The sequence below is a fragment of the Megalobrama amblycephala genome, linkage group LG15 (genome assembly GCF_018812025.1).
Source record: "Megalobrama amblycephala isolate DHTTF-2021 linkage group LG15, ASM1881202v1, whole genome shotgun sequence".
In the NCBI taxonomy this organism is placed as follows: Eukaryota; Metazoa; Chordata; class Actinopteri; order Cypriniformes; family Xenocyprididae; genus Megalobrama; species Megalobrama amblycephala.
The window spans coordinates 26,390,690-26,405,576 of record NC_063058.1 but is presented as its reverse complement, the minus strand read 5'-3'; the positions used below and the strand labels follow the sequence as shown (position 1 = coordinate 26,405,576).

General features: G+C 36.3%; 1 protein-coding gene across 6 annotated transcripts in view; it reads left to right on the top strand.

Moving 5' to 3' along the window:
• Positions 1-14,887, top strand: part of plxnb2b (plexin b2b) — a 219,685-nt gene that overhangs the window by 176,959 nt on the left and 27,839 nt on the right. For all 6 annotated transcript variants that reach the window (XM_048158974.1, XM_048158977.1, XM_048158979.1 and 3 more), the window contains 9 exons: positions 12-99; positions 2,326-2,489; positions 2,830-2,978; positions 6,399-6,510; positions 7,410-7,546; positions 7,634-7,816; positions 9,280-9,391; positions 9,907-10,107; positions 10,179-10,358. In XM_048158974.1, the coding sequence (XP_048014931.1) occupies positions 12-99; positions 2,326-2,489; positions 2,830-2,978; positions 6,399-6,510; positions 7,410-7,546; positions 7,634-7,816; positions 9,280-9,391; positions 9,907-10,107; positions 10,179-10,358 (1,326 nt within the window). The remainder of the gene's footprint in view (positions 1-11; positions 100-2,325; positions 2,490-2,829; positions 2,979-6,398; positions 6,511-7,409; positions 7,547-7,633; positions 7,817-9,279; positions 9,392-9,906; positions 10,108-10,178; positions 10,359-14,887) is intronic.

Below are 14,887 nucleotides of genomic sequence, written 5' to 3'. Positions count from 1 at the left end.
GTCTCTTCCAGTTTTCCTTTGATAAAGCTCATGAGACCAACGTTCTGTTCCACGTAAGAGAAAAATACACAAGAAAGAAGATCGACAGCAGTCTTAGTGGTAATCGCTCTCACTCACTTTTCATCATTTACTCACCCTCATGTCGTTCCAAACCTATATGACTTCCTTTTCTCTGTGGAAGATAAGAGAAGATATTTTAAAGAATGTGATGGTCGCTCTTGCAATGCAGTTAGAATTAATGGGGACTGTTTTCAAGCTTCCAAAATGGACAGAAAAGTCCATTAAACTACCATGAAATTGTTCCATATGATTAATGCACTATATTTCAGGTATTCTGAACTAATTCAATAGTTTTTTGTGCTGAACTGACAGAATTGTAAGACGTTTTTATCTTCCCCTCTGGTGAGCTTTTCGGGTAACCATTAGGGAATCAAGTGATCTGACTCTTAATTTCAACTCACTTAGTGATCTGGCATCGAATCAATGAGTTGTACTTGAGAATCGGATCAGTTTGATTGGTGAACGAATCTTTTAGACTGGTTTTGCGAATCAGATCCACTGATTCATTGAAAAGATTCAAGACTTCAAGATTCAAGAAAAAAATGTGTTATTCACGAATCAGGCTCTCATAACAACTTAAATTCAGTTATTTCTTACTCAAAACCATTTAGACTTTTGAAGGCATGAGTCGTATGAACTTTTATGGTGCCTTGCAAGATGTTGCATGGATGAGATATATATATATATACAGTCCAAAAGTTTGGAACCACTAAGATTTTTAATGTTTTTAAAAGAAGTTTCGTCTGCTCACCAAGGCTACATTTATTTAATTAAAAATACAGTAAAAAACAGTAATATTGTGAAATATTATTACAATTTAAAAACTGTTTTCTATTTGAATATATTTGACAAAGTAATTTATTCCTGTGATGGCAAAGCTGAATTTTCAGCATCATTACTCCAGTCTTCAGTGTCACATGATCCTTCAGAAATCATTCTAATATGCTGATCTGCTGCTCAAGAAACATTTAATGTGTACAATTGTACAAAATATTTGTGTACAATATTTTTTTTCAGGATTATTTGATTAATAGAAAGTTCAAAAGAACAGTGTTTATCTGAAATCTAATCTTTTGTAACATTATAAATGTCTTTACTGCCACTTTTGATTGATTTAATGCATCCTTGCTGAATAAAAGTATTCATTTCTTTAATTTCTTTTCAAAAAAATAAAAATAAAAATTCTTACTGACCCAAACTTTTGAACGGTAGTCTATAATGCTACAGAAGCTTTGTATTTCAGATAAATGCTGTTCTTTTGAACTTTCTATTCATCAAGGAATCCTGAAAAAAAAAAAGTACACAACTGTTTTCAACATTGAAAATAATCATAAATGTTTATTGAGTATCAAATCATCATATTAGAATGATTTCTGAAGGATCATGTGACACTGAAGACTGGAGTAATGATGTTGAAAATTCAGCTTTGCATCACAGGAATAAATTACATTTAAAATATATTGTAATATCTATTTGTTGCTTTTCTCATTTAACACAATAATGACTTTAAATCAGGACTATTCAAGTAGTTTAATTCGAGGGCCAGTTTATCAAATCAAAAAGTTGAAGTAAGGGTGGTGTAAGGATGGTGATTTTGGGATTTCTATCTTCATTCATGGCATCTTCATTCATGTTGAGGCTGTTTCATCCGATTTAAAACTAGTTTAATAATTTGTAAACGAGAGGTGTGTCGAATTGAAATGCTTCTCACTGGATGTCGCAACGCTGTTTAATAATGGTATCCGGGAATAAACGCAGCTCCTTTAAGCTTTCATTCCGTTATCCACTGGGATAAAACCAGTGAAACACCTGAAAACAGCGCTATTTGTTCTGTATTTGTTGTTACTGACCGAGAATCAACTTCAAATGATTCAGTGACAGAGTGGTCCGAATGAATCCAAATAGTTTCAGATCATTATGCAAGTGCATTTGACCAATTCACATAAAAGAAAGAATTGAGACAAAAGAATGATTAATTCACAAATGATTGGTATCACTGGTTCAGTCGACAGAAATACGGGACACACATAATAACTGCTGAAATATCTGCACGGAAAACGTTTCTAAGGTCATGGTACAGCTGCAGGTGCCACTGCGGCCACGTATCAAACCAAATTTAGCCGCACCACCAGGAAAAGAGGAGGAGGGAGTTTGGGGTGCTGCGGGCCGGATAAAGATCGATTGGCGGGCCGGATTTGATGAGCCCTGCTTTAAATGATATTTTGGGTGTTTTGATGTATGTGTTTCCTCTCGGTTGTCTTTCAGTCACTCTGTATAACTGCTCTCTGGGACGTGAAGACTGCAGCTTGTGTAAGAATGCCGACCCCAAATATCAGTGTGTGTGGTGCACACAGAAAAGCTTGTGTGTGTACGACCAACTTTGTGACTCTAAAGAGCCGGAGGAGTGTCCCGACCCCAAGATCACTGACGTGAGTACCGAATGATGGCATTTATGGGCCTAAATGAGCCAGTAACATTTTCTAAGATCATGTTGTGGTTTTGACAATCGTCAATACTCAAAACACAGCTCAGAAAGTTCAAGCAATAATTTATAACTTTTCTCATTCTCTTTCCCTATTTTCACAAATTCTTAGAGTAAAAAATCAATAGAAACCTTAGGTCATGTTCTATTTGATGGCTGAATTACTGATGGGAATAGAAATAAATCATCTTTTACTGTTGTTTTAGTTAGATTGGTTATCACAGCTCATCTCGGTGGTCTTTTCTCAGAGCAGTCCATGATTAGGATCTTTTTATAATGCATTTCAGATCACGCCGAGATACGGGCCGCTGAAAGGAGGGATAGCTGTCACGATTAAGGGCTCGAACCTGGGCATTCAGAAGGACGACATTAAAAACATCACGGTGGCAGGAGTGCTGTGCAAACACCTGCGGGAACGTTACTCGGTCTCAACCAGGTAACATCCACAAAAACTGAGCCACTTCCAATGAATAGTGCTCGAATAAGGCTTCTTTTTTAAATTTATTATATAGGTAATAGGTGCTAAATGGAAGAAAATGTCATTTTATATGAAGATCACAAATTTTGCACTTTTTTGTTACAAAAAAAATGGTTTAAAACCCTGATTTTTGTCCATTTATAGCAGTAAACAATAAACAAATACATAATACTAATACATAATCAAACCAATAAAATACAAAACACTTTTTTTATTTCTATATATATATATATATATATATATATATATATATATATATATATATATATATATATATATATATACATATTAGCTTTGTCAAAAATATCGATATTTCGATATGTATTGATGCTGAAATATCTGAAACGATTCCAATCGAGCGTTTTTGCACGAGCGTAAAGCTCAACTTCCATAGGAACGAACTAAAAATGCTCGGTTCATTCCAGTGGACACATACTGTCACTCGTCTCAATCGCTCTGGTTTAATAATGCTTGTATTGTGCATAATTTTAGCCATTTGCGCAGGTTTCATGCTCACACCATTTAAGCACGTGCATAACTGATTTATATAGGTGGCGCTCACATAAAGCCACTCAAACAGCTCACGAGTACCAATTTGAGTTATCTTTTTCGTGGCTTATTGCGACTAAACAGTCAAATACATACAAAATTATGTCAAAATGCCAGTCAGTTTTGGAATGTAAATAGTTGAGAGAAAACGTATGTTGTGTAACAGTATATTGGATCCGTGCATAAACTCTTAAAGTGACGGCAGCCTAATAAACCTGCTGCAAAAGACAAAGAGAAAATCACTCGCTGTTCTTGACTGAAAAACTTTTTTAACTTTAATTATAAGCATTAATCTTAGTCTAGACCCACCTGAAAAACTTAAAACCTCGTTTATTTAATTTATCTCTTTATTCTATTGTATTTATTTGTGCTATCATTTGCAATTTGTTTATTTGTTCTTATTTTATTACTGACTGTTTACTTGTATTTTTTTGTAAATGTAGTTCAGTCATTTAAATAAAACCTCCTTGTACTGTGTGTAAGATATTACGACAAGATAACCCAAATTATTAAAAAATTATGAGATAATAACAAATTATCTGTATGACGGTATGGCAGTTTTCCCCGTGGCATCAAAAATGGTATTGAATATCGATATTTTTCAAGGTATCGTATATTGGAAATTCCAGTATCGTGACAACACTAAAATATATTATGTGTAATAATAAATAAATAAAATAGAAAGCAGAAAATAAATAAAATGAATAAAAATTAAGCTAACACTCAGTACAGGTTAGCATGTTTGTGATCATATATTGGTTTATACTTATTGATAAACTTATATTTCCCCAAAAACTAAAGAAAAGTCATTTTTTCTTATAAAAACTCCAGTAACAAAGTTTTTTTATTTTTTAACTTGGTAACTGCATTCTGCATTCAAATATTTGTAAAATGAATTGAGATGATTTATTATAAATAGAATATCAGATGATGTCAAAATTATGAGACTTTAATTGTTAGATAAAATCGAGAGTGTCTGACCTCTGAGGTGGGACAGGCCAAAATCACCATTTTAAGGTGGGATACAAACATTTGATGGGTTTAAAACTAGCTACTCTTCATTCTAAGTTAGTTTTAAGTTTTATAATATATCTAATAATATCTATAACATATCTAATTGTTGTCACAAAAAAAAGATAATGCTTTTAAAAGTGAAGTGTTACTCTAAAAGTGTAGTTTATTCATGGAAAAATGCCTTACTGGGATTACTCCTGTGTGGCTTCATGTTCACTGCATTTGTGTATTTGGTGGCTTTTTGGCAGTTTTTCATGAACTCTAGCACAAACTGTGTTCTGTATTGAATGAAATTCCTGCTGGACGTTGAGCGTGCAGATCTCTGTGGTACCAAATGGCCTGATTTTCAGCAAATGTCCTGTTTGAGAAATCTGGTTCATTCAAAGCTTAATTAAAAAATAATTACCCAGAATTCAAACCTAAAAATGCCCTCAAGAATGATCCAAATAATCTTTTAGATGTTCTGCTCAAGGCTTCGTATTATGTTTGTGACTATGCATGGAATATTAAATGTGCATGAGTTTGTCTTTGTGTTCCCTCTTGTAGAACACTGTTAGATTTGTACGCTTTTGAAATACGGAGCATGTTGTGTAGATACAGAGACAACGATGAGCTTTTCTCACAGGCAATGTCAGGCTTGGCTGAGTCAGTGATTCTACATCAGGGTTTATCAACTCTGTTGTGAGCGTTCAGCCTGACTGAGTGTTTGTCTGGCTGCTAACATGTTTGAAAAGGATCTTTCAGCAGGAGAGTTTGGCTTCAGAATGGTAAACAAGCTCTCACAGAGATCACTGTCAGAAGAGTCTGTCTGGGGGAGGTTGACGTCCAGATTTCGGGGTGACAGAAGATCAGATTTCTGAGTTGGCACATTTCGGACGTAATGAATCTGGTGTTAATCAATAGGCATGTTTTGGTTGGAAAAAAATGTGTCCAACACTAATGAATCTTGTCTTCTGCTCATTTTGACCCTGTCTAGAATCCATTAAGGGTTAAAGAGATGTTCTGGGTTGAATACAGTTTCAGCTTTTAAGTGCAGCAGAAATTTTTTTGTAACCTTGGCCAGATCTGTGCCTTGCCACAATTCTGTCTCTGAGCTCTTCAGGCAGTTCCTTTGACCTCATGATTCTCATTTGCTCTGACATGCACTGTGAGCTGTAAGGTCTTATATAGACAGGTGTGTGGCTTTCCTAATCAAGTCCAATCAGTATAATCAAACACAGCTGGACTCAAATGAAGGTGTAGAACCATCTCAAGGATGATCAGAAGAAATGGACAGCACCTGAGTTAAATATATGAGTGTCACAGCAAAGGGTCTGAATACTTTGGACCATGTGATATTTCAGTTTTTCTTTTTTAATAAATCTGCAAAAATGTCAACAATTCTGTGTTTTTCTGTCAATATGGGGTGCTGTGTGTACATTAATGAGGAAAAAAATGAACTTAAATGATTTTAGCAAATGGCTGCAATATAACAAAGAGTGAAAAATTTAAGGGAGTCTGAATACTTTCCGTACCCACTGTGTGTGTGTATATATATATATACATTACTTTATATGATCACACTCTCATTCATTCATCTTTAATGATTGATTTGGAGGTTCAATGTGAAATTCTATTAACAAAATTATATATTAACATGCGATTAATCACGATTAATTACAGAAAAATGTGTGATTACTTAGTTATTTTTTTTAAATCGGTTGCACTAATATATAGTAAACTCATTTTTGTGAACTTTAATTTTAGGTTGAACTTTACTTGAATATCTGGACCTTTGCTTTTAAATAAACCCGTTTGTGTTTGTTTGTGTGGCAGTGTGGTGTGTGAAATTGGGCCGGCACCACTGTACAGATCCGGAGAGGTGGAAATAGAGGTGGGCAGAGGAAAAAAAGGTGTATCCACAAAATCAGTCCTGTTCACCTACAGGGTGAGTCACGATTCTCCATTACCCAACATGCACTACACACATACTAATTCTGTGAAACTCTACTTGAGATCCCGTCCAGAGGGCTGCCGCTGTTTGTGTGAGTCAACGGGAGCTCTCTGCATTCGTTGTGTAATGATGGGCTGTTTTGTCACAGCGTTGTGTGTGGTCACTGGTCACACGCTCCTGCAGGGGTAATAATTATCAGCTGCTGACGGCTTTAGCAGAAATGATTGCATCAGTATTTCAGGGAGATAGGCTGTCTCAGTTGCTCCCGCAGGGAAATGCTAAGGGTGTGTGTTTGTTCAGCAGACTGACGGGTCTCGGACAGTGCGCAGATGCATTTCGTGGGATTATGTAATCATTACAATGAAATGGAAATGCATTGAATGTGTCTGTCATTGCTGGGTATTTGCAGCTCTTGTGCACTATAATATTACAATTTATAATATATAAATATACACTGCCCGACAAAAAAAGCCGTTGTTTGGATTTAAATTGGCAGTTGCTTAAAGAGGACATATTATGCTCCTTTTCACAAGATGTAATATAAGTCTCTGGTGTCCCCAGAATGTGTGTGTGAAGTTTCAGCTCAAAATACCCCTCAAATTTGCCCCTATTTGGGTGTGAGCAAAAACACACCGTTTTTGTGTGTGTCCCTTTAAATGCAAATGAGCTGCTGCTCCCGGCCCCCTTTCCAGAAGAGGGCGGAGCTTTAACAGCTCGTGCTTTGTATACTCAACAGCAACAAAGGTGGAGAATCTCACGCAGCCAAATATATATATATAAACATTTGTGTCCAAAATGCCGTTGTCATGTAAATGAACGGCTAAAACGTTCAGTTTTTAGTTGAAAACAGTGTTGTGTAAACGACCCCTAAATATGATTAATTTTCTCTGTAGGACCCCATAGCAGACATGGTGTCTCCTAATCGAGGTCCTAAAGCAGGAGGAACCGTCCTGACTATTAGTGGGAGGGGCCTGAACACAGCTTCAAAAGAAGACCTTCAGATCTTCGTGGGCGACGTGCCCTGCAGAGTGTGAGTGCATCATGGGAAATGTAGTTTCTGTCATTTCATTAGATTTGCCATTTTTTGGGTTAATTTTTTGATCTCCGTCTCTGTTAGTGAGAGCTTTGGAGATCAGATTACCTGTAAAGTGTCTGAGTATCTGGGCGATACGGTTCCGTCACCCCTCCTGGACGTCAGAGTTCATTACGGCTCACAGACCACAGTCAGCATCAAGAGGGCCTTTGAGTTCTCCAACAACCCCTCTGTGTCTGACTATCAACCCAAGAGCAGCTTCATCTGGTCAGTTCTGTTCGCCAGAAAATATGGCATCCAGTGCCCAGAGAGCCATTCTTACATCATTACCCTCATTTGTACACTTATGAATACTGCTTTATATTTAGACCTTATTTAGATTAGGACATTTCATATTTTTGGAAGTACATTTTTATCTCAATAAATAAGATATTTTATTTATTTTGTATAATGCTTATAATTATTTAATATAGTTTTGTATTTATAATTAAAATGTGTATTTATTTATTTATTTATTTATTTATTTCCCCCTTGAATATAGGGTGTGGTAATTGGTTTTATATTATATTATATTTATATTCCTTTGAGTGGGAGGGTTTAAATTGAGACTGTAATTAAATTGCAGACTGTAATAATCTGTAATTTTTTACTTTTCATTGAATGTACCATTAGGTATTGTATTGTATTGTTAAATACTAATATAAAAGACTCAAAGTATATATGATTATTATATTGATATTATGAATATTTTAATTTATTATAATTTTGTATATTAACTTTTTCTATATTTTAAAATAAATTTTAATATATAAATAATATTATATATTTTATATATATTACTGTTAAATACTAATAAAAAATACTAATGATTATTATATTGAAATTATGATTTTTTTTAATTTATTATTTTGTATATTAACTTTTTCTATTTTAAAATAAATTTTAATTTTAATTTATAAATATAATTTTATATATATAATAATATTGATATTATGAATATTTTAATTTATTGTGTCGTATATATTAACTAATAAAATATTATATTATTATTTTAATATTAATAATATAAATATTTAATATTAATATTATAAATATTATTTTAATATTAAATATTAAAATAATATTTTTATAATATTATTGTTAAATACTAATAAAAAGATGAAGTATATATGATTATTATATTGATATTATGAATGTTTTAATTTATTATTTTGTATTAGCTTTTTCTATATTTTAAAATAAATTTGTATATAATAATATTATATATTTTATATATATTTTGTATTACTAACTTGTATAATGTGTATAACATTTATATCATTTCTATAAATATTTTAATTAGTGTATATATTATAATATATATAATATGAATTTATATCATAAAAAAATATTTTATTACTTCTTTTTATATTAACTTTTTATACATATTTAAATATATAATATTATATTATATATTATTTTGTATTATTAACATATAGAATAAGATTATAAATATTGTATGAACTTTTTGTGTATTTAATATATTTACATTTATTTATACTGTAAATAATTTATATAACTTATTTATATAACTTATTATGTTTTATATAAATAATGACTATTTATTATTTTAATTTTAATATATTTATATATTGCTGCCTTTCTGCAGTGTAACTTAGTATGTATATATATATATATATATATATATATATAAAAAGAATTATCATGTTATGATTGTGTGTATATTTCAGTGGTGGCAGAAAAATCCTGGTGGTCGGTTCTGGATTTGACCTGGTCCAGAAAGCGACTCTCAGGGTGGTGGCGTCTGCTGGAGAATGGTCCGAACCAGGCGTCCCGGAGGAGGTGAGTGAGAAACCTTCAGAAGCTCTCAAGGAAAACATCACTTGCTGTTTGTTTTTCGTTTCATCTCTTCTTCTCGCTGTTGAGTTTCCACCTCGCATGACTCGCTTGGGTTCTGATTGAAATGACGAGAGCTGCTCTGATCTGAAGCGCTCAACGAGACGGAGATTAAACGAGTGTTTATCTAACGAAAAACTTGATGAACGCTTCATTTCATCTCCCTTATCTGAGGAGAAGCTTTTGTACTCCAGACCTTTCTCAAGCGCTCTCGCTGCTTCCATCGCTCTTTCTCCATCTGTCTATCTAACAGATTTTCCGCCCCCACTTTTAGGGACTTTTGCTGCTCCCCCTCAGAATATCAATAGATTTCCCAGCAGCAGTGAAATCTGTTCCTCAACGGTTTTGCTGTCTGAGGGCTTTTGGTCCATGTGCTCGCAAAGGCTGCTGGGAAAAGAGTCCGAAAACCGAGGAGATTTGGTTCGGTTAAATTCACAGAACTCAATCTCTTTCTTTCTCAGTTTGTCGAGAGCTTCAAGGACAAAAACGACACCGTGATCGTGTTCCTGTCCCCTGCGGTCAACGAGTCTCAGCTCTTCAGGACGTACGTGCAGCTAGATAACATCCCGACGGAGCTGACGCCGTTCGAGTATCACCCCGACCCCACGTTCGATCGGCTCAGCAAGACTGTGATCACTGAGAACAGCATGATCATCGTCACCGTGAGTATCCGCCCCACACGTGAATCAGACGGAGGGTTTCACGCCTGTAAACATGCTTTGGTGTGTCTCAGGGCCGGGGGTTTTCCAAAGCGATGACGGCGAAGGAGGCGCAGGCGTTTGTGGGTGATGTTCCGTGTAACGTCAACACGCTCCAGGACGATAAATTATTCCTGGACCCGCCGTCGACCACACCCAGAGCTCGCTCCAAGAGACAGAGGAGAGACACCGGCTCCGACCCGCTGGACCTGCTGGTGAGAGAACACCATCCATCCCTCTATCCTTCTATCTATTCATCAATCCATTCATCCTTCCTTCCTTCTAGCCATATATTCATCCATCCATTCATCCTTCCTTCCTTCCAGACACATATTCATCCATCCATCCTTCTAGCCACATATTCATCCACACTGTTAGACCTTGCCGGGCTTCTGTTGCCAGTAATTTACTGTTGATTATACAGTTATTTACTGTAATCTACAGTATGTTACTGTAAAGATATCATGCACTAAATTAAAACTCGTGTTACCTCATTTCATTTGCAGAAACCAACTGCCTCAAATTGTCAGAGTGCCATTTAAATTTACAAACAAATTTTTATTATTTTTATTGTCTTTATCTGACACCTTTTAACCCTTTCAACCCCACCTCTAGTGTCCACACTACAGAGTAAAAGTAACATTGACACCGTGTTGCAGTGAGATAATTAAGTTTATATTTAACCTGTTAGCCAGCACCCCCGCTTTTGGAAAATCCCAAAAAATGACATGTGGCCCAAACTAAAACAGATACAGTTCATGAACCCTTTGCACTAAAAGCATAAGTAAGGTCTCATTTGAAAGCAGACTCTTTGCAGTTTATGGTAAACTCATAATTAATTATTGTCACAATGAGGAAAATAGTTAAAAATAGCTTTGAAATTTTGAAAAGTTATTAGAAATTTATTTTTATGAAATATATTTATGAAAATAAAAGTGAAGTTGGCCTTGTGGCAATCTAGAAATGCACTGCAGCTAAAGCCACATGTCTGACCATGTTATATTTCAAATCTGAAGATGATAGGTTTAAAACTCTGAGTTTTCAAGACCATGTCATGAGACTTTATTTAGAAAGGACTCTAAAATGTTAACTGATGTTTATTGTCATCTATCCAAGGGTATTGTCTATATTGTGTTTGTGGTGCTAACAGCCCCATTCAGTTTCAGTCTCCCCTGAACACATTTACACCTCTCCAGCCAGCTTATGGCTCTTATTCTTTTCTTTTGTCTCTATTATAATTACTGATGTTCTATTCAAGATGATTTAATCCCTCATTTCATTCACCAAACTTCTCACTTCACCTTCTTTCAAACTGTATCTAATGCCCTTCTTGGAAAAAAAGAGAAAAAAAAAAGTGAGCTTTACGATTAAAAAATATTTATTTACATTATAGCTCAGAACAGGTGCATCTCTGGGCTTGTTAGCATGTTAGCTTAGCACACCATCAAAACACGACAATTTATAAGATTAAAACCACGTTTTTTTTCTCCAAACTTACTAGTCGATTGTTTTAAATAACCTTCTTTGATGTGATGTGGCTTTGGATCAAAAATCAGACAGAAAATATATCATTTTAGGCTATTCTGCACAATGAGAAAAGCTATCTCGATTAGCATTGCATTATAAATATAATCTACTATTATGAATACCTGACATGGCGTGAAGAACACAGATAAACCACATATCGTCACAATCGTGTATTTATTACTTTCAAAAGTGACGTTCTGTATGTTTATATCAATGATTATAGCGATGTCTGGTAGCCTCTGTTAGTCCCGTGTATGTCACATGACTGCCTCTTGTTCATGTATTATTTGTGAACTAAAGGTGCACAGAGCGCCCTCCGGCTACTGGTATGGTTTGAACACACAGTAGTCAGTGTATTCAGCGCTCATATAATGACAACAGCGTGTTTTGGGTAATATTTAATAAATATTAATCCTCTGTATAGCAAATTGACATAAACGTATGACAGTCCATCAATATTTCTCCAAATGTGCATGCTTTTAAGCTAAAAGCCCCGAGGGATGTTATTTTGTGGAGTTTTTTCATGATGATCGTACAGAGTTTTTTTCTCAATGGCTGAAGCTGACGCTCATATTTCAATGAAAAGGTAACGACTCCGTTTCTCATATTCATAACTCCCGACGCATATTAACAAATAACGCTCACTATACGATGTTGAGAATAAAATAAAGATTAAAAATTGAAGCTCGAGTCTTAGATCTTTTTAATGATGTATAGTTTGTCAAGGTAATTACATTAAATCTAACAGTAAATTTGAGCTAATTTAAACAAAGAAGCTTTGGTGCGTCGGCGTGCCACTGCTGGTTAACAGGTTAAGTGATGATTGAGCATTAATGATGAACACCTGCTGTTAACAAGCAGAATCACTGAAAAGAGGAACAAGAACGTAATAAATACGAGCAGAAACTACAACTGTCTTCCAGCCATTACACATTATTACACTTATTACTGACCAGTTTAACTTTATTTCTACAAAAGAAATCTTATTGAGAATTAACAGAAGTTTAGATGTTGATATTTTGGTGAAAATGTTTGGTTTGATGTTACTATTGAGGAGATCAGTGTTTGCTTTAGTTGAGCTCTTTACCCATGACTTTTTAATACATCAGTTTTTTTTTTTTCTCTGGCTGCTTGAACTATTCATATGTTTATGGCAGAAACAAATATAGAGGAAAAACAATGTTGAGTGCTGGTAAGTTATGTGTATAGGGAATAGTGAAGGGGAATAATGAATGAGGGTATAGGGTGTGATTTAGAACACAGCCTCTGAGTGTCGACTTTGAGCATTGTTAACTAACAGTATATTCCTGTAGGCTATTTTCTAAAAAATGACAAATATTATGCAGTGTTTTCTACAGTATATTACTGTTTTAATGGAAAATGGTTTGTTACTGTCAGAATTTGGCTGTTTTTCTACAGCAAGGTCTAACAGTGCATCCATCCATCCTTCCATCCTTCTAGCCACATATTCATCCATCCATCCATCCATCCTTCCAGCCACATATTCATCCATCCATCCATCCTTCCATCCATCCATCCTTCCATCCTTCTAGCCACATATTCATCCATCCATCCATCCTTCCGGCCACATATTCATCCATCCATCCATCCATCCTTCCATCCATCCACCCATCCATCCTTCTAGCCACATATTCATCCATCCATCCATCCTTCCAGCCACATATTCATCCATCCACCCATCCATCCTTCTAGCCACATATTCATCCATCCATCCATCCTTCCAGCCACATATTCATCCATCCATCCATCCATCCATCCATCCATCCTTCCATCCATCCACCCATCCATCCTTCTAGCCACATATTCATCCATCCATCCATCCTTCCAGCCACATATTCATCCATCCATCCATCCATCCATCCACCCATCCATCCTTCTAGCCACATATTCATCCATCCATCCATCCTTCCAGCCACATATTCATCCATCCATCCATCCTTCCATCCATCCACCCATCCATCCTTCTAGCCACATATTCATCCATCCATCCTTCCAGCCACATATTCATCCATCCATCCATCCATCCATCCTTCCATCCATCCACCCATCCATCCATCCTTCTAGCCACATATTCATCCATCCATCCATCCTTCCAGCCACATATTCATCCATCCATCCATCCTTCCATCCATCCACCCATCCATCCTTCTAGCCACATATTCATCCATCCATCCATCCTTCCAGCCACATATTCATCCATCCATCCATCCATCCATCCTTCCATCCATCCACCCATCCATCCTTCTAGCCACATATTCATCCATCCATCCATCCTTCCAGCCACATATTCATCCATCCATCCATCCATCCATCCTTCCATCCATCCACCCATCCATCCTTCTAGCCACATATTCATCCATCCATCCATCCTTCCAGCCACATATTCATCATCCATCCTTCCATCCATCCATCCTTCCAGCCACATATTCATCCATCCATCCATCCGTCCTTCCAGCCACATATCCATCCTTCCATCCATCCATCCATCCTTCCATCCATCCATCCCTTCAGCCACATTCATCCATCCATCCATCCATCCATCCATCCGTCCTTCCAGCCACATATTCATCCATCCATCCATCCATCCATCCGTCCCTCCTTCCAGCCAAATATTCATCCATCCACTCATCCATCCTTCCATCCATCCATCCATCCATCCTTCCAGCCACATATTCATTCATCCATCCATCCGTCCTTCCAGCCACATATCCATCCATCCACTCATCCATCCTTCCATCCATCCATCCATCCATCCATCCTTCCAGCCACATCCATCCATCCATCCATCCATCCATCCATCCGTCCCTCCTTCCAGCCCCATATTCATCCATCCACTCATCCATCCTTCCATCTATCCATCCATCCTTCCAGCCACATATTCATTCATCCATCCATCCATCCGTCCTTCCAGCCACATATTCATCCATCCATCCATCCTTCCAGCCACATATCCATCCATCCATCCATCCTTCCATCTATCCATCCATCCTTCCAGCCACATATTCATTCATCCATCCATCCATCCATCCATCCATCCATCCATCCATCCATCCATCCGTCCATCCGTCCTTCCAGCCACATATTCATCCATCCATCCATCCATCCGTCCTTCCAGCCCCATATTCACATATCCATCCTTCCATCCATCCATCCATCCTTCCATCCATCCATCCTTCCAGCCACATTCATCCATCCA